Raw genomic sequence first — 27,570 nt, 5'->3', positions numbered from 1 at the left:
TTTAAGCATGTATTTGGTTTCAAGAACTGTACCAGGTTTGAAGCAAGGGCTAGTCCTGCCTAACTTGCAGCCTAGATGAAGATCTAGGCAGGACATACTCCAGCACATCACCTTTACACTCAACAGTGATGCAGTGGGTAGAGCTTGGGGGGTATTTGCTTGCCCTAAGTAGGTGTCAACACTTGGTTGTGGGAATCCCACCTTCAACACTGATGAACTCTGTAACATGGTCAGAAAAAAAAAAAAAAAAGATCAAACCATGGGATCCAAATGGTTTCCCCTGGAGATGATCCCCAGAAAATGCACTCCAGGGTCGGGAGGGATTTATAAGGCACAGGAACGTATGTACGAGGCACTGCATGGCACGTGGTCACCCTTGGGGCCACCAAGCCACACGAGAGATGGGTCTGAGAGCAGAATCCCTAATGCAAGGAAGAATCAGGTCACATTTATATTTCAACAAGATATTTTATTGGTCCAGCAACTGCAAAATATACAAATTTCTGAAAGGCATACCCTGTTTTTAAGCTGGCACAGCTTTGTATCAGGCAATTATTCCAGACATATATACAGAACAGGTAACATACCAGAAATCAAAAAAAAAAAAAAATCCCAAGTAACTACCCTTCTCTCCAAGCTTTGCAGTATACATTAAATAAATAAAGAGCGCTTTGCTATCAAAACAATAATAAAAAAATAAATTCAAGTATCACAAAGGAAAACAAATCCAGGAAGAAAAAATAAGGGGGGGGGGGGGGGGGGGAAATCATTGGTGTGGTTTGCCAAGTCTCCTCTCCCCACCTGCCTTGGCTGCAGCATCGCTGCCCCATCCTTGGCTCCGTTAACCAAAACCAATGGGCAGCAAATTTTTGGGGCAGTGTGATGGCACGGGGCTGACATCATCCCACCTACCGCCAACCCCCCCCAGCACGGGAGGACCTCTCCTCTGCTGCTCAGAGACCGATTTTCTCCTTGCTGGAAAAAACGCCAGGTTTATGTTTCATCTTTTTATAGGACATATTGAGACTTCTATTATTTCCAAAGGAAGAAAGTTTAGGGTAATTTTTTTTTTTGCTGTTTTTTTTTATATATATATATATCTTTTTTATATATATATATATATGTATATACACACACACAAATACACGTCAAAACATCTGCAGAATTACATGTGTACAGGATTGATCATGGTGCAGCCAGACGTCACATTTGCATTTGCCGGCTTATCTTTTCGTAGCAGGAGGAGAAAGATAAAACTCCCCAGGAAGTAGGCTGCAAAGACAAGTGACTCGCCTTCCCAAAACATTAGTTTTTCTCAAAGTCAGAGAGAAACCGAAAGGGCAGATGTCAACCGCGCACACAGGGAGATGTCTGCTTTTAATGCAGTTATTAAAAAAAGAAATGGGGGGGGGGGGGGAAGTTCTTTGTTTCATCTGTACAGGAATATAATACACGTATGCACAAGCTCACACAGGCAGGGCACTGCCGAGACCATCTCCCCTGGTCGGATACGGACCGAGCGTGGTCCCGGCCCCCTCCCACCGTCGGTGCCGCTCCGAGCACGTGCTTCGGGTGCACGAGGCTGAAGCGCTAGGCACTGTGGTTCGCCTTTTCCCAAAGGAAAAACAGACCAACCCCCCCCCGCCCCCAAAAAACATACATGTGAAAAAAAAAATTTAAAAAAAAATCATAATTTCTCCCCAAAACTCTCTCTGCGCTGCAGAAGGGCTTGGCTGCTGTCACCTCCTGCCTCCAGCTCAGCCGTGCAGGCAAAAAGCACGAGATGGGGATGGAGAAGATGCTGCACATCGGAGCGGGGAAAAAAAGCCAACTCAAAACTGTTTAAAAAAAAAAAAAAAGAAAAAAGAAATTTCAAAATCCACAGACTGTTGCACAAAGCAATAGTGGTTAATTGTCATTTTTAATCACGGTCTCGCAGCCCGGAGCAGGCTGCCAAGAAGGGATCTCGCGTATCAAACCACTGGGAGTTGGCTGATGGAGTTTCAGTCACAACCTCGCCCCCTTTCCCTCCCCCCCCCCACACCTTGAATGCCGTAACTACTTGGTTTTTGTAGTCCCAGCTTTCCAGCATGCAAAATAAAATAAAATAAAATCAAATAATAAAAAAAAAAGTTGCTTATATTCAGGCCTCCCCTGTTAAGGGGCACGATTTGAAAAAAAAAAAAATCAAATAGTTATGCTCCTGCAACAAATAAAGTGCAAAAACCAAGCGGTTTCTAGTTATACACATATATACACACACACACGTGTGTGTGCATGTATATCTATTAAATAAAAAAAAAAAAAAAAAGAGAGAACACAGACAAAACTGTCCCTTCTTGTCGCTTTTTGCAGCCACACAGGGACTCCTGCATCCCAGCCAGACCACCTGCACGAGACCTGTGTGTCTGCAAAATGCATCCAGCTCAGCCTGGCCACCTGCTAAGTCCTGCAAAGATGCAGGGATTCAAACCCCCCCAAAAAAATATCAGCTTCCCTCCAAGGCAGAGGAAAGGGTAGATGAAGTACTGGCACAGCACCTCAACTGGTGCTCAGCCCCCCCCAAAAATCAAAACACACCTGAACTCAGATCATCAGGACCAGTTTTAGAAGCAGGTCTACATTGTCTGCAAACCCCTTTAAGGTGTACTGATTAAAACGAAACAAAAAAAAGAATGTTTTGGTGAGTTTGGGGGGGTTTGGGTGTTTGTTTTTTTTTTTTGTTAAAGCCAGCAGTACTCACTGTGAAGGACTTCACACAACTGCTTTCCTGGTGCTCGCCGGCCTGGGTAAGCCAGGCTCGCGCGTTCGACAGGCTGTAGCATGGCTAAAGGACTGCAGCACAGCACGTTAGGGGCTTTCTTGTAAAGTAATTGATATTACTAATAATAATAATTAAAAAAAAAAAGCAAAACCCCTTCGCTCCCCCCCCTTCCCCCTATTTCTTTGCTAACCCCGCACCATCCACATATATACACCCCACCCAGAGGCGGATGGGTACCAATCACCTATACAAAAGCAGATCAAAACCGCTTACAGAGGAAAATGAAACTCCTGTGCGCTAGAAGCACTTTACAGCTTGCTACGATCTAACGGGACGCCGGAGAGGAGAGCGAACGCTGCAGCCTAAAGATGGGGTGGTGACCCCGGGGAGCTCGGCTCCTCTCCTCCGCTCTCCTGCATCTCTCCCCCCTTTCAGCAGAGCGGTTTGCAGATGAACGGGCGTGGGTAGAAACAGCCGAGGGTCGACCTCGCTGCAGACGGAGGAGATCGGTTTATAAGCAAGCTTCAGAAATGGCGATGGGATGGGAAGCTGGCGTCGCCGGTGGCCTCGCGACAGCGCCAACAGAGTCATGACGGCTTCTGTGAGTTGTTCATGTTCTGCAACGAGAGAGGAAGGACCGGGGTTGGGGGTCACGCTCAGGTCGGACCCTATCCCAGCAGCATCTTCTACGTGCACATCAAGGGGACAGGGGAGTAACAGAAAGCCACAGCACAGGTCACTACAAAAAGCATCCACCACAGAGGAGAGGACACTGTCCACCCAAGGAGAGAGGTGGGGGAGGATGCGCTGACTTGCTACCCATACCCTTCTCCTCAAGCATCGCGTGGCTTTAACTACAGGGTGGGAATTTGGCAGAGATAACCCTGAAAACTGAGCTAAAACCAAGACAACCCTCCCACCCCACCTGGTCTGCACTTCTGAAGCTGCTCTTTGGTCCGTGCAAGGCAAGGTGACAGAGGACCATGGTGTTCATTCAAGGAGCCCAATTAAACATCTCTCTCTTGCTTCCCCTGAGGGTGGGCAGTGTCCCCCTGCCTACCAAGGAGGAGGTCACTGTTTGTCCATCCTTGGCACTGACAAGAAGAGGCAACTTCCACTGGCCATGCTGAGGAGCCGGCATGGGGACCAGCCACCACCAGCGGTACAGCAGGAGCACCTGCTCCCCCGATGATGCCCCATGAGGTTTCATGGGCCGTAGAGCTGCTTCGGACACAGCCCTGGTGCGGGGTGGCAACAACGGGCACCCACCAGCACGCGGTGAGGACCACAACACCAGAGACAACCAGCTAAACACAAGCAGGACCAGCCCCAAGAGTGGTGGCTGGAGGAGAGCATCTGCTAGAGGAGAAACCCAAGGGGAGATTATCACAACAAGGACATTTCCCGGTTCACAAAACTACACGAAACGGGGTGGGGGAAAAAAAAGGACTAGGAAACAGCTAGGAAGGTTTCTCAACATTTTTTTTTGCTTTTTTTTTTTTTGCTTTTACTACCTAAACTGCCTCTTACAAGCACCAGGAATCCCAGGCAGCCATGAGGCAGAGCGGGCTGAGCTGTTCTCTGTTATCTAAGGAGACAGGAGGAGGGTTAGGAGAAGCCACATGCACCGCAGCCATTTACCTTGGAAATATTAGTAAAGAGAAAACTTTGAGAAAGTGACAAACGGGTCGTCTTTAAGCATGAAAAGTGAAGGGGAGAAGAAGGGAGGGGATCAGGTCGTTGTTAAAAAGTGCACTTTGGATCACAAACCAAGCAAAAGAAAAAGAAATCATCACACCAGGTAGTCCCGTGACCCCAAACTGGCTTGACCCCACAGTCAGCCTTTGGTTTGGGGTGTCATCTTTGCTCCCTCAAAAGCAGGCTTTAAGTCCTGCACTAGGAGGTAGAAGCAGGGTCCCAGCAGCTGGAGATTTTAAACTTGCTGCTGCCAGCCTACAGCTGGGATGGGTACCATCACTGCCTGCTCCAGCAGAGCTCCTGGTCTAGCAGAACCTGATGCAGCCATCTCCCAAACTCAACATCGGAGCATGTTTTCAGTGTCCCAGCCAGCACTGAGCCATGCAGTGCTTTTTATTACCACATGGGTGGGAAAAAGGTGGATGGAAGGATGGACAAAAGAAACAGAAATGGTTTCAAAATTACCCAAGATGACCAGGCACTTCATTAGGGGCTTTTGTGCTCAGGAGCAGCAAGGGAAGGAGCATAGACATGCAGGTCATGCTGAGCAACTTGACCTCTACGTTCACCCAGGAGCATGATGCACTTAACAGCTGGTGAACCTCATATTTCTTCCCCTTTTAGAGTCAATGTTTTTGAAAAAAACCCGGAAGTTAGGAAGATCACACTTGGCTTTGCTTAACCAGCTGTTAAGTGCACGCAGGGCTGAGGCCTGGCCATGTTACAGCAGATTCCTCCATCTTCACCCACAAAATGAACCAGGACAGGGATGCACGTAGGCCGATTCAACTGGTGTACAGGGGACAAAAAGACCCCTGGGCACTACCCCAGCCTCAGCTCAGCCTCCAAGTCTCCCTGGACTTTGAGAAGACATTTGAGCACAGCTTCCAACAACTGCTGCTTTCAACTCAGTGGTGCAGCATGATTTAAGTCCAAAGGCTTCAAATTTATCCAGAAGCTGTCCTGTCCCTTTTACACAAGGATCTAACAGCCCTGAGCCAACCGGTCAAAGCCCTGATTGTTTATAATTAGTGCATTAAATGCTCAGGGCATCTTGCTTTCTTACTAGAGCTAGAAGACAATATCCTTGCATCTACTCTGCCCAAGACACCTAGACAGACTGTTCCCAAGATCCAGGTTTGCAGAACTGCAGATGCCAGGACTCGGGATCAGTCCAGCTCCAGGAAACACACTCCTGCTCCCACGCAGGCGATAAAACCCAGAGATCAGTCTGGTGCCACCACTCACAGACACAACTCAGAACCCCTGGGAAGGACAGACCTCCTGATCTATCACTTACAGTACAACGTGCTGTCGCAGAGGAGGTAACCCCCAGGAAAACCCAACAGCATCTCCCATCCCGTGACTGTCCAAGGAGGAGGCAGGGAATTTAGACATCATCAATAGAGGGCAAGTGGTAATTTGCTTCATTTCTCAACAAAATTGGGACATTGAATCAAACTAGGATACTTGGGGGTTGGACAAAGCTGCACCCGTAGTCTCTTCTTGACCTTTCCTAAGACGTATGCGAATCCCACACACACACAGAAATATTAACTCCAGCAAGTCCGCACCCCGGCCGGGTTTCACAGCAACAACAAAACAACCGGTGGGATGGCAAGAGACATGGAAAGAGGGCAAGAGGGGGGAATAAGGCGCAATAAGGTACTTACAGGCATGCCTTCCCTAGTAAAGGCTGCAGAGAGACAGAGAGAACGGAGAGAGAGGTGTCAGTAACGCCGCGCGAGACCGGGCGAAGGACACCGGACGGCAGCGAGGGGCACGCGAACAGCGAGAGCTTCCAAACCCGAAAGCTGGCAGAGGGTTTGTGGCAAGACTCAACCAGCCCAAGCGGAGCCCCAAAAGCTGAGAGACAGACCGAGTTGCCACGCTTGGTGCTTGCTGGGAAGGCTCATGCGAAGTGACCACCAAGCAGAGCAGCTGGAGGAGCACGGCACCCTTCCTAACCTGCCCGGGATCTGGCTGAGGAGGGGTGAGAGGACACCAGACAACACAAACAATGCCAAGAGGGGCTGGGCAAGACAGCGAGATCCAACAAGCAGTTGGTGGGAAGGGCAGCACGGTGAAGGGGCTCCTATGTATCTATGGTGCTTCTCCAGTAGCAGCCCAGCTCCTTAATGAGCACAGGGAGGGGAGTTTTGTTCCTGGAGAAGCATGTAGCAAGGTCTCCCTTTCTACATCCCTTCATGGGTGGGTGAAAGCGGAGAGGACACATGAGCAACACGGCAGCTACCCACAGGGTTTCACCCAGGGCTACAGAAGGCAACCAGGTTCACCATGCCAAAAGGCTTCTACTCATTTTTGGTCCATTTTGCCTATTCCTCCGGGATGGAGGAGACCCCTCAAGTCAAAGATGGGTCCTGGCAGCTCCTTCTGGAGGGAAGCACAAGAACGTTTGCTTTATTACAATGCCCAAGTCTACACCGGAGCCGAGCACATCCGGGGGGGAAGGCACAAGCCCTTCGGTCCTGCCCGCTCTAGAGATGCAGCTCCTCAGGAGGTTGACACCACGATGCCAGATGGTGAAGGCACTAAAGTAATGCAGCCTAGAGCTTTGGGGAGAGTTCACGATGCTCTCAAAACCCAAGAGAGGATCGACAGCGACCCTTCTCTGGGTGCTCCCAAAACCAACCCAAGGCAGGGAGGGACAGCAGCCGTGGGACAAAGATGCATCTCAGAGACAACAGCACGGGTTGCGACAAGTGCAAGCTGTTCCCCAGCTTCAGGAGCGACAGGAGGACAACAAACAATAAAACAATAAGAATAACAACAAAAAAGAAAAAAAAAAAAAAAAAAAAGAGTTCAACTAACTTGTCCAGGCAGCTGCGTGGGCACTTCCTGAGGAACACAGCCTGGCAGGGCGGAAGAAACAGCCACATGCTCCTCAAAGCTGTTGATGCGAGGTTTTTTGGTGGGCTCTGGGCTTGCTAGAGGGGTAACGCTATTACGTCTCATGAGCGGGTTAGGTCCCTTCTTTGCTTCCTAAATTAGAGTGAGACAAAGAAAAAAAAAAAGTAAATAAAAAAAATAAAATAAAGGGAAGAAGGCGACAGTTATAAAGGAAAAAAAAAAAGAAGCAGGTTGTTTTGGGTTTTTTTCTTAAATTGGCCTCTGCTTTTCCCCACAATCGCTGTCAATGTGCAAAGGATAAATTGAAAGGCTCTGGATACCGAAAAAAAACCCCTAATGCAAAACGTTCAAGAACACAGCGTGACTTCCCGAAAAAGGGAGGAAAATCCCAAAAAGGCTCTGCACTCAGAAACGAGACAGACTTCCTCCTCACCTGAGCCTCTGCTCACAAAAAAGTAAATATTGATCGCTAAAAAAAAAACCCAAACCAAACCCCAGTAGTAATCAAAAGCCATGACTTTGCACGACAGAAAGAGGCGCCCATCGGTCTCCTCCTCGAAGCCGGTCCCTCTGACCCAGGGAGGGATGTGAAAGCAAGAAGAGGAAAGACGAGCCAGCCCAGGGCTGATAAGGAAGATTTGGGAAGTGGGGGCAGAGCAGCCAGCGAGGGTCGGCACCGCGCCAAGCTCCAACTCAAGCGAGGTGGGACGGAGGGGCAACGCAGCCGAGCAGAGGGACCCAAGCGCTTCGCACATCTCTTGCTCTTATCCTGCCCACAGCCCACGGCTCTCCGGCCATCTCCAGCAAGGGGATGGTCCCCGCAGTGGGGGGAAGGACCGGCTTCCCCACCTGCAGCCATGGGGAGGGGGGAGGCGGCTCAGAATGCTGCTGCCCGCTGAGGTTGGGAAGCAAAGGAAGGGAGATGTGGGCCAAAAGGGGACGGCTCTGACCGTCCGACATCCAGACGGGCTTCATCACCGCTACGCGCAAGTTGGAAAGGTCCCAGCGGCTGGGACATGGGCACTGCCAGGGTCCCTGGGGTCCCCCTTGGGTGGCCATCCAGCCCTGACACCAAGCTGACATCCCCCTGCTCTCGCCTTCGAGCTCCAAGTGGAGCACAGGGCAGATAGACCTGACCTTACGGTGGTTTTCCTCCATGCGAGGAGTCTCCTCCCCACAGCATCCCCAACCCAGCGCAGCCACCTCCCACCCTACAGAACAGCACTCTGCTAGCCCCACGGAGCTGTGGGCACGCCAGGAAAAAAAACAAAGGCAGGAGATGTTGGGCAAGGCGTTGAGCCTGGGCTCTGCCAGCCAGCTGGGAGACCTGGGAGAAGTCACCTTCTCCATCCATGGCTCCGTTCCCCGCTCAGGTGAGCGGATGACTGCACAGGCGAAAGTCAAAGACCAGGGAGGAGGTTTCCCTGGGCCAGCTTTAATCTGGACAAACACACTGGGAAGCAGGCACATGCGACAGTCCTTTTCCCTTCAAAAACCCTTGACCGGCCATGTCTTTGCAGAGCAAGAACCCATCTGACGCTCCAGCAGCACTTCCGAGCATCCAGCGGAACAATCTCCCCATGCCCACCCCCCTGGGGTCCTCGCTGCCAACTGACCATAGGGGAAAGGAGAGGGACACCAAGGGATGGCTCTGAGGAAAAGCAACACTCACCTCTGGCCGTTCCCTGTGGGTGTTGACAGCTTCGATGTTCAGCGAGATGGACTCCACCCGGCAGCCTGCAGAAGGGAGCACAAGGAGACAGAGAGGCCATCAGCAAACTCAATGGGCACGGGATGCTGAAGTGCTCCACCCCAGACCCCCTGCTCTTCTCCCAGAGGCAGCTTGGATTCAGGAGGAGGTTCAAGTCTAACCCCTTGGCATGTTTAGTAGAAAGACTCCACTTACCATAGGCCACTGGGGTCAGCTTCAACACTGTGTGAAGGGGACACTTCAGGTAGGGCATTTCATCTGCAGAGAACACAAAGCAGGAGGGTTATCCCACTCCCTCTCCTAAAGCAGACTTAGACATCTTCAGCAACAGCTAAGGCCATCCCACACCAGAGAGACGCATGCTCCAGGCCCTGCATGGACCTGAAGACACCTCTCATCTCCTCAGAGCTATATCATCCCTCCTCCAGCAGGATCAATCCCCTTCCCAGGGACAGGAAGCTCACCTGCACTCTTGTCCAGAAAGTATGCCAGGAGACAGCGCATGACAGCCTGGTGACAGATCACAAGGACGTTCTCCTGTCTCTCCAGCTCCATGATGACTGGCTCTAGGCGCTGCACCAGATCTTGGTAGGACTGAGACAGAAGAAGGAAAGGGAGATATGGCATAGAATCAAGAAACGGAACTCCTCAGAAGAAACAATGGTCCTTGTCTTGGCCCAGCTATTGATTTCATGCCCTTGACTAAACTAAACCAACATAATTACTGCTAAAAACAAGTTCAACAGAGCCTCATCTTCAGGCTACTCTAGAATGTAGCTGCTACTTCTAGTCAGAGGAGAAAGAAGGCATCCTACTAGTTTGCTATCAAGTGATATTAAGTGATACATTTCTTAATCAGATGTTCAAGTACCACGATTTCACAAAAGCTCAGTGCAAAAGGTAAAAGGGAGCCCTGACCCTTCTTGATTCTAATTTCTTGGAGCACTTGCTCCTCTGCTCCAAGCATAGAGGACAGCATGGAGACAAGAAGGCCAGGTTTAAAGTAAGAGTCACATCTCCGAAGGTCTCCTCGCAGACCTACCTCCCCAGAAGGATAGCGGTAGTAATATTTATCCTGATCACGTAAAGCAAATTCCTCTGGATGCTGCTCCCTGATTTCTTCATATGTCATTTCTTCACACACACCCTGCCAGAAGAGGACATCCACGAGGTTACTGGACATGCTCAAGTCAAAAAGCATCAGCACAGCAACACCCAACAACCTTCTCCAAAGCAATTGTCTATAACCCTCTGAGTGGTCAGCTACAGAGCAGTTCCAAGCAAAAAATATTTTAATCTGCTCATTCAAGCCAACATCTTGAAGCATCATCAGCACAAGGTAGAGCTAACATCAGAAGCCAAATTGTGAATACTGCAGAAGTTCCACCCTTTCCCACAGAAGGAAAATCTCCGCACAAAAGGTGAGACTTAGGCAAAAGTGAAAAGGCTGGTGCAATCACCCTCTGCCAAGCAGCAACCAGCACGATCCAGCTGTTCCTACTGCAATCAAAGATACTTACAGCATCTATTTCATTGAGTGCCTTCCACTGCTCGTAGGGCAGCTGTAGAGCTTCTGCTGTTTGGATGGTCCTCTTTAGTTGGCTGGTCCAGACTTTGAGGTCCTTCATGTTCTGCTCCTCAACAAACTTGTTCAGAGCCAGTGCAAACTGTGAGACATAAAAAAAAGAGGTTGATTCCTGATCCACAACTTCCCAATGGGCCTTATTCTCTCCTTCCTGGTAAACGTTGCCTTCTCCAGGACCTCTTTTGCCTTCCATAAGCAGTTGTATTAGCCTTCTGCTCTGAGGTTGAAGAGCAGCCACACATGCATTGATGCCCAAAAGCTATGAGCGGTATGAGAACAGAGAGAAAGCAGAGGAGAAATCAGCAACCTGATGTCATCAAGGAACAACATCAGCATCCAAGAAACAGCAACCACAACATGGGCTCTGCTACAACGCTGTGGAAGATCCCTGGAGCTCTGTTTATTTGTCATAGAACTAAATTGATGTATGCTGTAGTTCTTGACAATAGTCACACCTCAGATGACTCCATCTGGACTTCAAAATGGTCTGGCAAGCGAAAATAGCTATTAACCCTCCCTGAAGCAGCGTGTTTGTCCATGTCTTTGAAGAATCAAGCAGTGAGCAATCTGAAAGCACCCTCAGAGTTGGCTATCCCTACCAAAGGGTGGCAGCAGTCCTTTTACATCTCGCCCTGCCTGGGCAAGGTCTGAACCAACTCAATGAAGATACTCAGACCTTTCTCTCCTAGAGACTTCTGCAGTCCAACCTCCATTAACTCCTAACTACATGCAAGCCTACATGCAACATGGATGGCTGGAAAGTCTTGCTTAGAGGCCATGCCCGAGCCCAAATTTAACCAGCCCCATAGATGGATCCTCTGAGCACTCCAGCTGTCATCGAATACACACAACCCAAGGCATGGCATCTATTGCAGCCAAATCACTCCTAGAAGCCACAGGGAATATTCCCTTCCCTCTTACCTTCTTGCCCCTGTTGGAAAGGCCTGAGTCACCTCCAATCTTCCCCTTGAGGTTGAACTCGCTCTCACCATGCCGACAGAGATAAATGGTGCGGGGCTGGACATGGATGTTCATCAGGTAGTAAACAATCCTGCTCTGGATGTGATCCTGAACCCTGTTGACCAGGAACCGCCGGCCAACATCGATGACTTTGATGAGAGAAAGCTCCCTAGGAAAAGCACAGCAAGGATGAGGGGGTTGCCAGTGGGGAAAGCAGAAAGAAAGAAACACCATCCTTGAAAAACAGCCTTGTGAGGTATCTCAGTCAACATAATCACCAAGCTAAAAGGATTTCCTGCAGGCTATTTTCAACAGGAAGCCAACAGGTAACGGCAATTCATGGAGAGCTAAGTAACACCAGTGTAATCACCATTCCTCCTTGCAGCAGTAAAGAGGATTAAACAAGACTAACAGGGAGCACGTTCCTCTCCAGAACGGCTCAGCAGGACCAGGATAATCTGCACAGGGCACACGGACGTATTTGTAAGCAATGGAAAGGCTGGGAGGTGCCAGTCATGCAGGACTGCAAAGGTCTTCTGAGGGCACACAACGAGGTGGAAACCACAGGGCTTGCTCAACCTTGTGGTTTGAGCTTGTTCAAGCAGTCTCTTCCTTTAAATGGGACTGTGACAAAAGCATCTCAGAAACACTCGATCCCAACTGCTTTGTATTTAGACCTACGGAACAAGGTGAAAACCAGTATGTCTGAGCCCAGAAGAGCCTGGGAAGGTTTCAGTGCCTGGCTCCCTGGCACAGGGCTGAGGAAAACCAGCATTTGCAAGGAAGAAGCCTGAATTCACAGTGAGCCTTGGCCATACATTATTCTAGCACAGTCACGTATTTGAACATAAAGTGAAATACAGCTCCATACTTCGTTACTCCTCTCCTGGGAAGAGAAAGGCATTCAAGCCAGTTCAGAAATCAGCAAAAAGCTTCTTACCGGTCATAGTCATCAGGGTCGAGTGGCTGGTAGCTGGCCTGGTAACAATTGATCCTCTTCATGAAGTCCTCCATGGCATCGGTCGAATTACAGTCCCGGTAATCAGGGCTGGACAATTTTACTTCCTGCGATGGGAAAAAACACACCACAAGGAGAGGTTAGGAAGCTTTCCAAGCCAGACCACGCTAATCTCAAATTTCAAAGTCCTGCCAAAATACAGCTGAGCCACTTTATAGTCAATTATCGCAGGACACAAAAGAAGCAAACTAGACCCAAAACTAAGCACAAGGTGAGAAAATCTGGTATAAACCATAGCATGAGCAGTATAGATGCACATCAGTCCACTCCCATTCTCCCAAGAGTTGGGGTAGCACCTCACCACCCAACGCAGTGGGAAAACTGAGCTTTCTTATGGCTAAAGAAAAGCATCAGGTTTAAACAATTCAAGCTGAGAATGGAAAGTTCATGAGCTTAGGCAAGATGCTGATCCCAGACCTTTTGAGTGAATAAAGCTCCTAACCTGTCTGTCCCCGACCAGAGGCAGCAGGATAACGACATTCAATCCCTTTCTGTGGATTATTTGCTACAAGCTACGGGGCTGAAAGATGCTAGAAATGGGCAACATGAATATCTAGAGCTCTCACGGACTAAGTTCTGCCTGAACAACTCTAACAGGCCATTTTTCCTGAAGATTTGGAGTTGAGCAGCACCGTTACACATTAGTAACTTCACAAGCAATCCTGAAATGAACAGCATAATGCAACCGAGCAACACGTGCAACCCCAAAAAAACCTGATCGCTGGCCATGGGACACCAGCTCTCAGCAGGAGCAGAGCCCCCTCCGCAGCACCCTTTGTAGAGCCCATCCTGGGGGCAGAACAAAACCCGTCTCACAGACTTTGGGTATCCTGTGACAAATTCCCAGACACCATAAAATAGCAAAGTTCAGATGTAGAACTGGAGATGAGGCTGGAGCAAAGCCGAGTGGAGGAAAGGACACTTTCATTCAAGTTAATCATGCCTAGGTAGACCAATTAACATCTCCCTGCCCTAGCCAAGCCTAACAGGCAAAGGAGCTCTTCTGCTGGTGGGAAATCAAAGATCCAGCAGCCCTCAAAGGAGTTGAAAAGCAATGTTTTATGCTGCTATCCCAGCCAAGACTGCAGCTGGTGGCAAGAAACCTCTAAGGTGAGCTTCTGTTCTTCTCAAAGCAAACCCCAGTAGATTTTGGGAAGCTGCATGTGGCTGAAGACACCAAGCCTGACTGCTCTCCGATGGGATTTAAACCCCTAACCACATCCATCGCTTCCAAAAAGTGGGACTTTGGGGGGATCACCAAAGCATCCTGAATGCTTTCTGTCCTTAATATCAAGTTACAGATCAACAGATAAGCAGAGAGCATAGAAGGAGCTGGGAAAGGCTACAACTACTTTTATTTTCATTACTTCCAGGTGGCCCTGGGTCCTGGGAGATAAAAGCTCCTTTCTCATCCCAGGACAAATACATCATAAAAAGATAAAAACCTCCTAATCCTCAATCAGCTCTGGCAAGATGTTCTGATAAGAAACCAGCCAGTTGCAGGTGAAAAATCCTACATGAGGGAAAACAAAAGCAAGACATTTCCACACTTACCATAACATTGGTGGCAACTACCGTGGGATCATTGCAGACAGATTCAATGAAGAACACCTGCAAAGCAAAAACAAAGTTCACCTGAAGGCCAGCAATAAGGTTTGTAGCATTCAGCCACCTCCTTGCTCAACCCAACCTCCTCCCTCCTTGACAGGAGAGCTCTCCCTCTGCCCCACTCCCATCCTTTCCTTCTCTGGGGCTCGGGATTGGGAATGACGGAGGAGATTCATAGTTTTAAACAAACCCATCAGTGACTCTCCCTTACACAGGAGCATCATGAGGTTAACATGTTAGTGAAAGAAGATACACCAACAATACACTGATGTGGACTATGCAACACGAGCAGCAGCCCAATGGTACCAACCTTGAACCCATTTTCTTTGGCAAAGTTTAGGATCATCCCTCTCCTCTCCCGCGTGGTATTTGTGGCATCAAAAACCTTTAAAAGCAAAGATTTTGATTAGCACCAAGAGCTTCCTCGTGAGAGCGGGGCCAGCGATGCTGTGAGCAAGTGGTCCCTTTTCCTGCAAGCATCGCTGTTCGGGACCAGGACTGCTGCCAAACCCCATGGATCACATCTCTGAGCTTACCGCAATCTGGCCAGCCTCCTCCGTCAGATACAGCTTGACATCCCTCAAGGCGGCCAGGGCACATTGCCTGCAAAAGAGGTGAGAGACGCATGGTCCCGATGTCCTCAGAGATGTGTGCAGCAGCCCCGCAAAGGAGGACAGGCTTTGCAGCTCCTCCTTGCCACCTCATCCGTTTTCCCATGGACATTTAGGAAAGATACCTTCAGTCTGCCAAAAATACAAGAGCCACGCGTGCTAAGCAGTACGCTGGTCTTCATGGCAGAGGCAATGGTAGATGAAGAAGCAAAGGCCAAACCTCATGGCAAACCTCATACCCTACATCACTGAGCCTGAAGGTGATGCGTTGGTGACCCTGAAGCTACCAAACCCTGACAACTTCAGTTTTAGCTCTTGGCACCCAAGTCAGGCCCTCCTTAGCCAGGTAGGGAAACCTCAAGTTAGAGCCCAGATTTTCTGTCCATCACCCCCCCAAAACAAGCTGGGCAACTCCACTGGCAGCCATAGGCTCCACCACCCATTTGAGACCTGGGTATGAGCACAGATGCGGTGCCCACACTTACCTCCTGACTTTCATGGCCTCCTCGTTGTCGGGGCGGAAGAAGTCATAGGAGCTATAATGCTTCACCGCCTCACGGCGATATTCCCCCACGTTGAAAACTGTGTGGGAAAGGCAAAGACCATCAAAACCAGGAGCGGGCATCAGCACAGCTTGACTCAGCTGTGCAGCTCCTACAGACAATGCTTTCTAGCAATGGGCCAAGCTACGACATCCTTGGAGCAAAAGGCTCAGGGACATCCCTTGGTCTTCAAAGTGAAGGAGAACCTGGGCTGCAGCAGAAGCCACAGGAGGATGTGAATATTTGGCACATGGGATCTTGGAAAGATCCCCCACTACCTCCCACCCCCCCAAGGCACTGAGCTCCTAGAGCAACTCCTGAGGACCCCAGACCCCATGCTTTCCCCAGGCAGCCAGTGAAAGCCTCACCTTTTGTTGGGACACCAATCCAGTTGAGGTAGCGAGTCAGCTTCTTGGAGATGTAGGTCTTCCCACGGGCTGGGAGGCCAACCATCACTATCACGGTGGGGGAATTGGCAAGCTGCGGCCCACAGGCTACAAGGAGGAGAAGAAAACACAGCATGAGCAGCTGTTAATCCCCCAGCTCATCTTGTAGCAACCCTACAAAGCACTTGCTCTTGACCCAACCTTCCCCCAAGTCCTTCAGCAGCTGGAGGAAACCCAACACCTCTGCTCCTCGTGCACCACCATCTCTGTGGCATCTCCCCTGCACTTCCCTCCAATGAGCCTGGACAACCAAAACCTTGATCAGGCAAATCCACTGACTCATTTTTGCAATGGGATCTGCTGAACGAGCACATGTCAGAACAGGAGGCATGGTGGACAGCTCCACAGCTGCCCACAGGTGAGCCCCAGCTAAGCCATGCTGACCCAAATTGACCCTGGTGCCACCCAAACAGGCGACAGGAGTCACAGCTTGACAGCCACAGCAAGAGGAGAACATCCTGATGGCTGCGAAGTGGACAAGGAACCAGCAGCTGCCCCAGGCTCCCTGTAGGACCTCTGTGCCTCAGTTTCCCCATTTGCAAAGAAAAAAAAAATCAAGGCAAACACAAACCCCTATTCCTGTGGTTTGGTCAATCCTGTGAAGACCTAGAGGATGACCAAGGACTTTGGTCCAGTCCTCACAGCAGTGCACTTCAGATGTGGCTGCTGTGCTGAAATACCAGGTCTGCACCGAGATCTACACCCACAGAGAGCACCTTCCAAAAACTTCTGCTAACTTTTTCGCTGATACACGTGAACACCCGGCATTTAAAAGCAGATATATGACCGACTTATCCCTTTTTCCTCATAAACCTGTTTTAAGCTGGGTTTTTTTATTGTTGTCAAGAGGGTCCATGTCAAACAGCTGGAAACAAATCCAGAGGCATCACTTAGTGACTCCTCTCCAATTCACCTGAATGTCATAGCCAAAATGCAGACAAATCAGCTGCCGGGTTGCCCAGGTGAATCGCTTTTTCCCCCGTTAGTCCTTTAGAAAGTAAATTCCTGGTTCAATTTGGAGGAAATTGCTGAGGTTATAGGACTGGGAATGCAGTTTGGGATTTTTTTTTTAGTCCTCCACAGCCCAGCCCCAGCGCCACGGGATGCATCTGGACCACATGCCCCATGGACCACGTAATGTGGCAGCGTCCCTCTCCCATGTCTCACCCCCGCTCCTCTCCAGGGTTTGCCCTGCGAAATTGCTTCTCACATGGTGCTGCACACGGGAAAGGCTGAGGCACAAAGCCAAGCACTTTAAATACGGGGAAAGGAAGATCTTAACGATGCCTAATGGAATTTGGATTAGCCAGCCCCCAGCATGACAAGCCAAGAGCCCTCCGACCCTCCGGGGGATTTCTCACCCACCCTTCAATCAGCCCGGTGAGGCCACAGACCTCACAGGAAAGGAATGCAGGGAGTGAGTGGCTGGTGGCAGAGCCATAAAAATGCAGCTTAATTATGGTCTGGGCGGAGAGCTCTGCCTGCCCATCCCAGCTGCCCGCAGGTGGGACCAGGGGATGGCGGCAGAGCAATTTGGGGTTGTAAGGGGCTCCCCGGGGATGCAGACAGGGTGGTGGGTTAGGGTAGATTTTTCTCAGCAGAAATTTGGGAAGGACGTACAAATGGGAAGGTATCCAGAAAGCATGCAAAGCATGTGCCATTTCCTTCCCCTGCTAATAAAAAAAAAAAAAAATCCAACAGCTAAAGAGACTGAATTAAGGCCACGAGGAAGAGTTACAGCGCTGGTGCCCAGAAGGGCAGAGAAGAGCCACCCATCATCTGCCCGGCTGTCTCACCATAGCAAACTCAGCAGATAAGAGATGAGAAAACTATCTAAAAGAGATTTAAAAAAAAAAAATCCACATTCCTCAGGCTGGAGCTGCCCTCACGCTTGCTCCCTTTGGCACTTTTCAAAAGCCCGGGCCAGTTCCCATTAATTTCAGCAGCAAGTGCTGATTTTGCACGCTGGGGTTTGGGAGCTGTGCAACGTATCCAGAAAAATATTTTTTTCCTCTCTAACAGTCTCACATCCTCAACCAATCCATGTGGGTGCAAGCCTTTTTTTTGCACAAAACCCAACCACATACTAAATAAAGGGAAGGAGGGAAGCAATAACACCTGAGTAGAGAAACTCCTCCTTTCCCTACCTGCCAGCGGACAAAGGATCTCAAAGAGCAGAGCCAAGAGGATTTGGGCCCATTAAAATAATAGCACTCGAGAGGACAGGGACAGTGCTGGGTACTGTTCACTGTCCCTTTGGCTCCAGACAGCCCCAGAACTGGCACAAACATGCCACCTCCAAAGAGTGCTGCAGGAGTTAAAACACCTGTATTTGAGGAATCTCTCCCCAATTCAGTTTGCCGCCAAAGGAAAGCTCGAGGTTCCCCTTGGACCCTGAAAAAGCATCTGTTTAGGCACCTGAGAAGCACTTCCCAAAACATCAGGGCATCAAGCCTGCAACTGTTTGTCAGGAACCTGAGCCCAAACCAAGCTAAATCACAAAAGCCTCCAGGAAACTTTGCATCGGGGATGAAACAAAACCCAGTGTTTTGCTCCCCGGTGCTTCACAAAGACCTAATTCATCACTTCTTTTCACCGCTGCTGGAAAGCTATCAGGGATTGCAATGCATATTCATTACTCGTTATCAGCATCTATCCAGGTAAGTCAAGGTCAGGGATGACTTTTGAAAGGCTCAATCAGGATATTTAGAAGCAGCTTGTGTCACTTGTGCCTTCTGTCTGCTAGAAAGTCAGCGCGGATGCGCTCTCATGCTTCACCGGAGTGGAAGGAAGAAAAAAAAAAGGGAAGGAAATTTGCTTCTATAAAAGGTTAGATAAAATAGCCACCTCCCCACCTCAGGCATTTTTACTGTCTCCTCTGAAGAAGCGTTCCCACGCGCTTCCCGCTCCCGCAAGCCCACGCCACATGTTCTACGTTAGCCTTACATTCCCCTTTTCCAGCTTCTTCCCATTGCAATTCCCTGACACCTTCACGGATGCACCACGAACGCCTTTCTGCACCGCGTATCGCACAAACACGCGTGTGTGTAACCGATATCACCCTACCGACGTGCGAGCTGTGGTTTTGCGTGCACGTCACCGACGTATTTTCACGTGCCCTCGTCCGCCGAGCCGGAGCGGTGGGAGAGAGAAAGGCAGCAGCAGCCCCTTTCCTCCTCCAGCATCCCCCACCCGAGCCTCCTCCCCTCGCCTGGCTCTGCCCATCCAGCCGCCTGCGACGACTTGACTTTCCCAGCCCCTACGTGAGAGACGTGCAGCTTGACAGCAATTTAATGGATCGCCGTCAAAAGGCCAGATGAAGGCATCACTTCGCATCCATTCCAGCCTCCCATTGATGAGGAAGCGGACAATCGGACTAATTATTTCACGCGCAGGGAACAGCCAGGCGGGAGCTTTCCGAGGATGCTCCCATTCCCTCCTCCCCTCTGCGGACCAGATCGGCCTCGTGTCTCCCTTGTACCTCCATTCCCACCCGGCTTTGTTGCTGCTCTTTGTTGCTGCCGAGGAATTAATAGCACCTCGAGTTCAAAATAGCCACTTTGGAGTTAAAAAAAATAAATTAAGCCGAATAATGCTCTTCACATAGAGCACAGTGAACAGTGCCCAGCGTGGTTTGCTCCCACCCCGAGAGAAAATAATTAGAAGCCACATTATGGTATTAACGAGCCCCTTGGTGCCTTAATATATTAAAGTATGTTAGGTTTCTCCTCTGCCAAGGGGAAATTCTCTCCTCTGAGAAACCAGGTGAATAAAGCGGCAAAAAACACAGGGCGGCTCCACGTACACGAGGGATTTCTTTCAAAGGTGTCAGTCCTTGAGAAAAATCAAATTAAACAGGTACATCTGCAAAGCATTAAGCCAGGAGACATTTTTTACCCCGCTAAAAGCAAAGCCCCGTGGCAACCCAGATGTTCAGCCTGTTGCTGAAAGCCATTTCCTCAGCAGCTTCTGGTGCAGAGCTGCCCTTGCCAAGCACAGCCTGCATGTGCAAACATCTGCTCTAGGGCTCAGCCGTCCCTTACTGCGTGCCTGACCCACAGCCATGGGGCAACGACGTGTGGTAAACTCATAGGATTATTTTTTTATTATTATTATTTAAAAGGGGGAACTTTCCGGCCAAGGGAAATAAATGTCCGAAGCGACTTTAAAAAACGCCTGCTCAAGAAAAGCATTGGAAAGACTGATTCACCCAACTGCCCAAGCCACTTCCATCCTTCGCCAGGCTGCAAAGTGCCACCTCCTCCGTCCTGGCCCTCCGCAGCCCCGGATCTGCGGATTCCTGCGACGCTTATTTAGAGTTACGCGGAGTTGCACAACTGGCAGGTTGTCAGTTTAGCTGTTGGGCGAGTTAAAAGAGCTGCCTCTTGAGCTTTAGTATTGTATTATGATTCATGATTTGTTTTATAGTAACACCGGGATGACCCAAGTGTTTGCTTTTTTTTTTTTAAGCGCAGAGTTTGGCTTTAAACACTTAAGATGCTTTCTGAGCTTTGAAAAGAAGGGAAAACCACTGCAGAAGTTTCAGCATTCATTTTTGCCCTCCCCTCCACCTGCCTCCTATCTCATCCCAAACACAGCACAGGGTAAAGTGATAAAATGCAAACGGTTAGTGATTTTTTTTTTTCCCCAAATCCGTTGGCCTAATCCTGCCTCCCCCCCCAAAAAAAAAAAAAATTAATAAATCTCAGAGCAAGGTGCCAGACAACCTGGAAATCCTACCCGAAATCCCCAGGTGCCGAGGTTAGCAACCTGCTCCCTTCCCTTTTAATCCCAGGGCTGGAGGCGGGAGGGGGGTGGATGGGTGGAAATTGGGACACGCGTGTCTCAGCGCCTCTCCGCATCCTCCGCTCCGCGGGGCCGGGGAGCTGCCATGTGATGGTTGCACCTTCCTCCAGCTCCCAGGGCTGGAAGTGAGTCACGGGATGGCCGCGGGTGGGATGCGGACAGCGGGATGATGCTGGAGGAGGAAAAGAGGGGGGCGGGATGCTGCAGGGGAACGGGGCGGGGAGGGGGGAATAGGGCGTTGCAAAGAGCCCCCTCGGGGTGCGCAGCGGGGGGGGGAGCTTGCTTCCCACCCCACCCCACCCCATCCCGCGGGGATGCTGCGGTGCCCGTACTCACAGCGGCGGGGCAGAGCCGGGCGGTTGTCATTGGGAAGCCAAATCTTCTGGATGCGGCTTTGCGTCAGCTCCATGGGCATTTTTAAAACAAAGGTCTTTTTGCGCTCCGCGTCCACCTTGGTGTGTTTGCGGGGGAGAGGGAGGAGGGGGGAAAAAAATAAAAGGGGGGGGGGAAAATATGATAAAAAAAAAAGGCTTTTCGTTGCAGTCGTCGCTTTGGGGGTGGTTTGAACAAGCGGCTGCGGCGCTTTCGGGTGCTTCTCGGAGTCGCGTTAAGGCTATACGGCGGAGGGGGAGGAGGAGGAAGAGGAGGGACGGGGCTTCAGGGCACAAAGCCGGCAGGAACGGCACAAATACCGCCGCTGCGTGCTTGGAGGGAGCGAGAGCGAGCTCTGCCGCTAAATTTTGCTAGAAATCTGGATGCAAAAAAAAAAAAAAAATTAAAAAAATATTCCCTTTTATTTTGAAAAAAAAAAATTAAAAACAAAAAGGAGGAAAATCTCAAGGCGAGGCAACCGGGAAAGGGCTGGCCCTGCCTGGCTCCTGGCTGCTGCAGGGAAGCGGCGCTGCTGCTGCTGCTGCTGCTGCTCTCGCTGCTCTCAGTGCTCTCGCTGCTGTCGCTCCGCTCGCGATGAGGCGACAGCGGCGGCGGCCGCCTATTTCTAGCCCGACAGGCCGGCCGGCGCCCGGCGGCTCCCGCCCTCCGGGGCGGGGGAGGCGGCGGGGGGGGGACGGCCGCTACGCGCCGCGGAGGAGGAGGAGGAAGGGGGAGGGGGGTGCGGCTCGGCGGGGCTCGGCCCGCGCTGCCGCCTGCCGCCGGCCCCCCGCACTGCAGCGGGGACAAAGGAGGCGCCGCTGCGCCCGGGGAGTCTTTGTTCTGCTGGGGAGAACCGGCCCTCACCGTGCCTTCGGCGTTGTGCCTGGGGGGGGGGGGAGTGTGTGTGTGCAGGACGCTAAAAATAAAGAAAATAGAATAAAAAATGAAAATATAGAAAAGTAAAATAGAAAAAAAATAAATTCATAAAAGGATAAAATCAAAATAATGAAATAAAAATAATAAAATAATAAAAACATGAAAAAATCAAATAAGTAAAATAAAAACAAGACAAAAAATGAAAACAAAAAGCCAAACATAAAAAATACATTAAAATAAAATAACCCTAAAAATTCACTACACTGCAATGGCACGGGGGATCTGCAAGCGCTCCCCTCGCCCCCTCCGCTGTAGGGGGGCACTCGCAGCGGCTGTCCCCGGGCCGGGGGGGGGCGGGGGGGCGGCGGGGGGCGGTGGAGGGCCGGGGTCTGCGCTTCGGCACGTCGCTCACGTCGCACATGGCTGTGCCGGGCTGGGGCGGGCCGCCTCCCCCGGCGGGGATGCCCTGGCTGCGGCGGCGGCTCCGCCTCCGCCCCCGGCGACCGCCACCGCTCCGCCCCGCTCCGCGGACGCGCAAAACGCCCGGGCGGGCGCCTGGGCGGCGGTTCAGACCCCCCCGCTGTGTGTGGGGGGGTGTGTGTGTGGGGGGGGGTGTCCCCGCAAAAAGCGGCTCTCGGGGAGGGGGGGGGGGTGAAGCGGCGGCAGCTCTGGGGATGCTCCCCGGGAAGCTTCGCTCTCAGATGGGCACGATCCCATTATTTGATTCTTTTAATTCGTATTCCTATTTTTTATTAATTTTATTCTTTTCATTATTTTATCGATTTCATTATTTAATTAATTTATTATTCTTAAGCCAGTGGCCGGGTTCCTGCAGGTGACCTTTCCACCTTAAATTAGGCTGTGAACAGCAGCAGAGCGATAACCACAACCCGAAGCAGTCGATATTTGCAGCACAGAGGGGTTGGGGACACCATCCAGGGGCCACCCAGAAAACTCCTTTGGAGGTGCCGAAGCCCCAAGCATGCAGATGCTCACACCCCGACACCGCAGCCCCACCAATGGGGTGGATCCCGCTTGGCATGGGGTAGGGAGGGGGTCCCTTTGGCAGGGTGCTGGGTGGGGAAACGTGGAAGAGCCATGGTGGGAGCATCTGCTTTGGTAGGTTTAATGAAGCAAATTTTGCTTTTAAATTTAAGGCTCGATACGTAGCATCTCAGATACTTAAAGTGTTCAATAGCCTTTTTATAGGGCATTTTCCTTCTCTGGAAGCAAAGGCTTATATTTTTATAACGGATCTAGAAAGAATATATTTTTGGCTATCTCCTTATATGGAGCCAAGATGGATGGAGTAAAAAATGCACAATCCTTCCCTCTCCTACGCAGGAAAAAGATATTCACGGGGGGAAAAAAAAAAAGTTCGCTATGAGGGAGTTGGAAAAGAGCTGGAGATTTGGGATGTGGGAAGGATGATGGGTGAGAGCAGTGAGTGCTCAGGATGGTGAGGGTGGGGATGGTGGTCAGACACAATGGTGCTCGCTGGACCACCATGCACAAAATCCATCCTGAGGAAAAGGCAGGAGGTTTTTTTCCAAAATCCTGGACCTTTTCCCATGGAGGGCAATGAAAATTTGATTCCTGGCTAAAACATGAGTCAGAAGAAGGAAGAAAATTGACGTGATGTTGCAGGACCGAGGAGTTTGGGCATCCCCCTTCCTCCAGCAGCTCAGCCCTGCTCCCCGCAGCTCTTCGCTTTGAAAATCACCACCCCCACAATATTGAAAGTAGCCCGAAAGCGAAACCCCGCCTGAATTAAAATCACAGTCACTTCAAATTAGATCCACCTAGTAATTCTTGGCTTAAAAACTCCTAAATAACTGGAGCGGAAAGCTTTAACTCCTAAATAAATGGCCTGGTTTTCAAAGGCACGAGCACCCAGCTGCTCGAAGCGAGGTCAGCTGGAAGAAGCATCATTACTATTTATAAGGCACTTTCATTGCCGGGAGAGGGTGGCGTGCAGGACAGCACTAGGTGCACCGAGAGGATTTATTTTTTTCCCTTCTTGAGTTGTGCTGTGTAAAAGCACAGCTCCCTAAAAATACAGCCTGGACCGGTAAATAAGTTGTTGCTCACAGTTGCTGTGAAAGGAGCCCACGGGGTGCTTAGCTCAGCGATTTTTCGAGAAACCAACTCACCAATGTGGCCAACTGCTGTTACTAAGAGGTGCATTGGCTTGCTGAGAACCACCATGGGCATGGCGTGCCACGGGATGGCCAGCGATGCTGTCCCGCATCCTCTGCTTCGCTGGGTGATGAAAGGTGCAGAGGGAGGAATAAATCACCCAGTGTTCGCTGGAGATGCTGCCTTACCTACCCCATCGCAGGAACCTGCAGAAATTTAATAAATGCAAAGGGATAGGGGCATAAATGCAATGCCAGGGCTCGAAATCTCAAGGTCGTGGTGGTAGATAGAGAAAACAAAAAGACCTCGAATATCCGAGGGATGGAGGTGGCAGGTCCAGAGGGGTGGGAGAGGGGAGGGCAGCGCAAAGGAGGGGAGTCTTGTGGAAAAGGGTGAAAAAACCCGTTTCTGCAAGAATGGGACACCCGTCTCTTACGGGGTTTACAGGCTGCCGACTTCTCCAAAACACGAAAGCCAAAACCCCTCAATTCCCGCTTTTGTTCCCCTGCCGCTCAAACACTGAACTGACCTAGCAACCTGCCCCAAATGGTGGAATTAGGCTCTGGATGAAGCCCAAAATCACAGTCTCTGACTAAATTCCCCATCCCCTTTGGAAGAACCTATCGGTACCAAGGGGCCACCAGCCAGCCTCCCCTGGCACCCTTCCCCAGCATCAAAATGCAGGCAATGGCAGCGATTGCTCCTGCGAGCCCCAACGCTGACTAAGCCATGATTCATCCTCCCCTTTTTTTCTTTTTCTTTTTTTTTCCCCCCCTTCTAAAGGAAACTTGGAAGAAAAGAACAAGTCACATTCATGCCTACGTTCAGTGCAACACGGAGCATCTCCTGAGGATGTGGCATGGAGGGGACGGTGTGCAGCGTGCGTGATGTCCGGTGGGATCTGAGTCGTGCGGTCCAACCCTGCACCCAGCAACTCTTTGCATGGTTAAAACTGGGAGACGGTGGCTGGGAGCTGTGCATCCATCCCCATATAGATGCAACCATACATGTGCTCAGTTAACGGCAGGCACAGGAGCTGACCCGCAGCAATTTCCGGCACGGCCTCGGTTTACCAGCCTGGGACATGGGCACAAATAGTTCTCTCTACCCTGGGAGGGAGGTTGCAAAAGTCAGGCAGCAGCTGCCCAAATTCCCGTTCGTGCATTAACGACATCCTCTTGCAACAGAGAAAATTATTCCTCTGGGCTCACCGAGGGGCATTTATACACTTATTTTAAAAAAAAACCAAAACAACCAAAACCAAAAACAAAATGCTAAACTTTGCACTTCTGAAAAAAATCAGTGGGATCCTGGAGAAGCCAAGAAAATTGTCTTCGATGTACTAGAGGAATTGGGGGCTTTCAAAAAGGTCAGGGAAGAAACCAAGTGGTTGCCCCCTCCTCTCACCTGCTGGATGCCGAGCTGTTTTCGCTGCTGACGGCACTTTCTTTGCAGGGACTTGGAAGTTTGCAAAAGCTGCTGAGGGTCAGGCTTATGGAGAAGGGGGTTTTGCAAAAATTGATAAAATATGTTTTGGTTTGGAAAGGCAGCTGAAGTTCATGGTCCTTTATGTCTGCACGATTCAATCACCTTCCTCCTCCTCACATCTCACAGATATTTCAATTACAAGACTGAATAAACCAGGAGTGAAGTGTGAACTGTACCTGTATCATCGGGATATCACCACTCCCTCTCTCATCTCACCCTCTCCCTCATCCTGCTGCTGCGGGCACCGAGATGAGCTCCCGTAACGCATCGGGGCGTTTCTGCCATGGAAAAGAGCTTTTTCTCTCTCCTTTTAACCAGATAGTTACCCTGTGTTTTTTCCTTCCTCATTTCTTGCCTTTCACCCCCCCCTGCCCTTGCAATCACACGCTCCCTTTCCTCCTCAACAGCATCCAACCTGCAGCATCAACCCCGCTGCTGACCAAAGAGGAACAGAAATTGGGCAAAATTGTTTTCTTCACGGTATTATTTCAAGGCAGGGTTTCCTGCAGTGATTACGGGATGCTGCTCAGCACGGGACTTGCGGTCCCCTACCCTGAAATCAGAGGAGTGCTCCCGAATGGCACCTCTCGGCTCTGCAACTGGGAGGGTTGAACTTTGCCCAGGGTGCAGGATCAGGGCAAGGCAGGGAACATCGAGTGCTCGGGGCTGCCCCTGAGCCATCCTCCAAACACCAGAGAAATACACCCATTCCCCCGGCCGGGGACAAGCCGTCCAGTTTATGAGACTATTGCATACTGTAACTGGACCTGACGTGCTCAGGAAACGTCATCCGTCCCCGACCGTAAGAAATTCAGCTGGTTGGTAACAACAGCCGAGCACTGAAATACCAGCCGAGCAAGCACTGGGGGCTGCCAAACGCACGCCTTCGGGTGCAGCTTTTCTTAAAAACAGCTGCAAGCAGAGAAGGGGAAAATTCAAAGGGGTTCAGTCTCTGACGTTGAGAAAAATAGCGCTGAGCTCGGGAGGGGGAAATCCCCGCAGAGGCACAGGGCATTGCTCAGCTCCGCTGTATCAGCCTCAGTCAAACACCGTGCCGGGAGCTGATCTTGCCTTTCCTGGCAGCCAAGAGGCAGGAAAAGCCATGAAGGGGTTGCAGAAATTCACAGGGACACTGTTCCCAACACTCAAGCAACAAGCAGCAAAAATCAGCTCTTTGTGCACATGACCTCTCTTGCAACAGTGGGTACTATTCAGGCGGTTTAAAAAAAAAAAAAAAAAAAAAAAAATTTCACCATCCACCGGCAAAAAAAGAGGTTCCCTATAGCTTTTTTTAAGTGCTTTTTCAGACATATTCAACCAATGGCCCGTGCAGAAAACTGGTTGCTTTTGCTCAGCCCTCTGCTCTGAGCTCTTCTGCGTGCTGTCACCATCGCAGTCGGTGCAACGCAGAAACTATTTCAGGGACAGTAAATCCTTCCTGAAGTCAACCCTCTGTCGTGCTATGCCGTCAGCCTCGCTAAAATCAATTTACTTTTTTTTTTAATTCCTTTTAATTTAGGAGTCCTTCGAGCAGGAGGATGAGGGTTCAAACCTAGTTTCTTTCGAGCTGGCGGATTTGTGCCCTTACTAGAGGAGTTTGGTTGTAATCGAGTGAGTTAAAGGTAGATAGGAAAGGAATCGGAAGAGCTGCAAACGCATTGCCTGGCCGTGATGAATACGGGGAAGGAAGGAAGGAAGGAAGGAAGGAAGGAAGGAAGGAAGGAAGGAAGGAAGGAAGGAAGGGAGTCTGGAATTAACCTCAGTTCCCCAAGTCAGACACAAAGTCATCCAAGGATCCCTCCATCATCTCCAGAGAGAAGTGGGTGCTCCCAACCACGCTCAGGTCTTGGAGGGTCCTTGGGAAGATGCAATAAAGCTGAAGGCCAGAGATGGGGAGGGGTAAGATGGGTGTCCCGTAGCCAGGTTTGATGACCCCAAAGGAGCTTCCCAGGACTGATGACCCCAAAGAAGCCTCCCGGACCAACATTCTTATTTAAAATCCCAGGGGTTACATCTGTAATTTTGAGAATGTAATTCTCAGAAAAAAATAAAGTTGGAAATAACGTTCTGAACCT

At 50.4% G+C, this 27,570-nt stretch overlaps 1 protein-coding gene across 6 annotated transcripts in view; it reads right to left on the bottom strand.

Annotated features, from left to right (window-relative positions):
* Window positions 1-455: 455 nt before the first annotated feature.
* PFKFB3 (6-phosphofructo-2-kinase/fructose-2,6-biphosphatase 3) overlaps window positions 456-27,570 on the bottom strand; it is a 41,944-nt gene continuing 14,829 nt past the window's right edge. The window contains exons 1-16 of one of the 6 annotated variants that reach the window (XM_054822910.1): window positions 20,957-21,617; window positions 15,737-15,862; window positions 15,312-15,408; window positions 14,752-14,818; window positions 14,526-14,600; window positions 14,162-14,218; window positions 12,530-12,654; window positions 11,551-11,758; window positions 10,565-10,711; window positions 10,087-10,191; window positions 9,509-9,638; window positions 9,240-9,302; window positions 9,006-9,070; window positions 7,295-7,465; window positions 6,136-6,158; window positions 456-3,381 (exon numbers count right to left, since the gene is read on the bottom strand). In XM_054822910.1, coding sequence (XP_054678885.1) covers window positions 3,375-3,381; window positions 6,136-6,158; window positions 7,295-7,465; window positions 9,006-9,070; window positions 9,240-9,302; window positions 9,509-9,638; window positions 10,087-10,191; window positions 10,565-10,711; window positions 11,551-11,758; window positions 12,530-12,654; window positions 14,162-14,218; window positions 14,526-14,600; window positions 14,752-14,818; window positions 15,312-15,408; window positions 15,737-15,862; window positions 20,957-21,035 — 1,545 coding nt within the window. In that variant the 5' untranslated portion in view covers window positions 21,036-21,617 and the 3' untranslated portion in view covers window positions 456-3,374. Of the gene's footprint in view, window positions 3,382-3,401; window positions 4,457-6,135; window positions 6,159-7,294; window positions 7,466-9,005; window positions 9,071-9,239; window positions 9,303-9,508; window positions 9,639-10,086; window positions 10,192-10,564; window positions 10,712-11,550; window positions 11,759-12,529; window positions 12,655-14,161; window positions 14,219-14,525; window positions 14,601-14,751; window positions 14,819-15,311; window positions 15,409-15,736; window positions 15,863-20,554; window positions 20,726-20,956; window positions 21,618-27,570 lie in introns of those variants that run through there. The other 5 variants (XM_054822952.1, XM_054822916.1, XM_054822931.1 and 2 more) reach the window with 5 other exon arrangements.

Source organism: Grus americana, chromosome 1 (assembly GCF_028858705.1).
Source record: "Grus americana isolate bGruAme1 chromosome 1, bGruAme1.mat, whole genome shotgun sequence".
In the NCBI taxonomy this organism is placed as follows: Eukaryota; Metazoa; Chordata; class Aves; order Gruiformes; family Gruidae; genus Grus; species Grus americana.
This window is presented reverse-complemented; position numbering and strand designations above follow the sequence as displayed.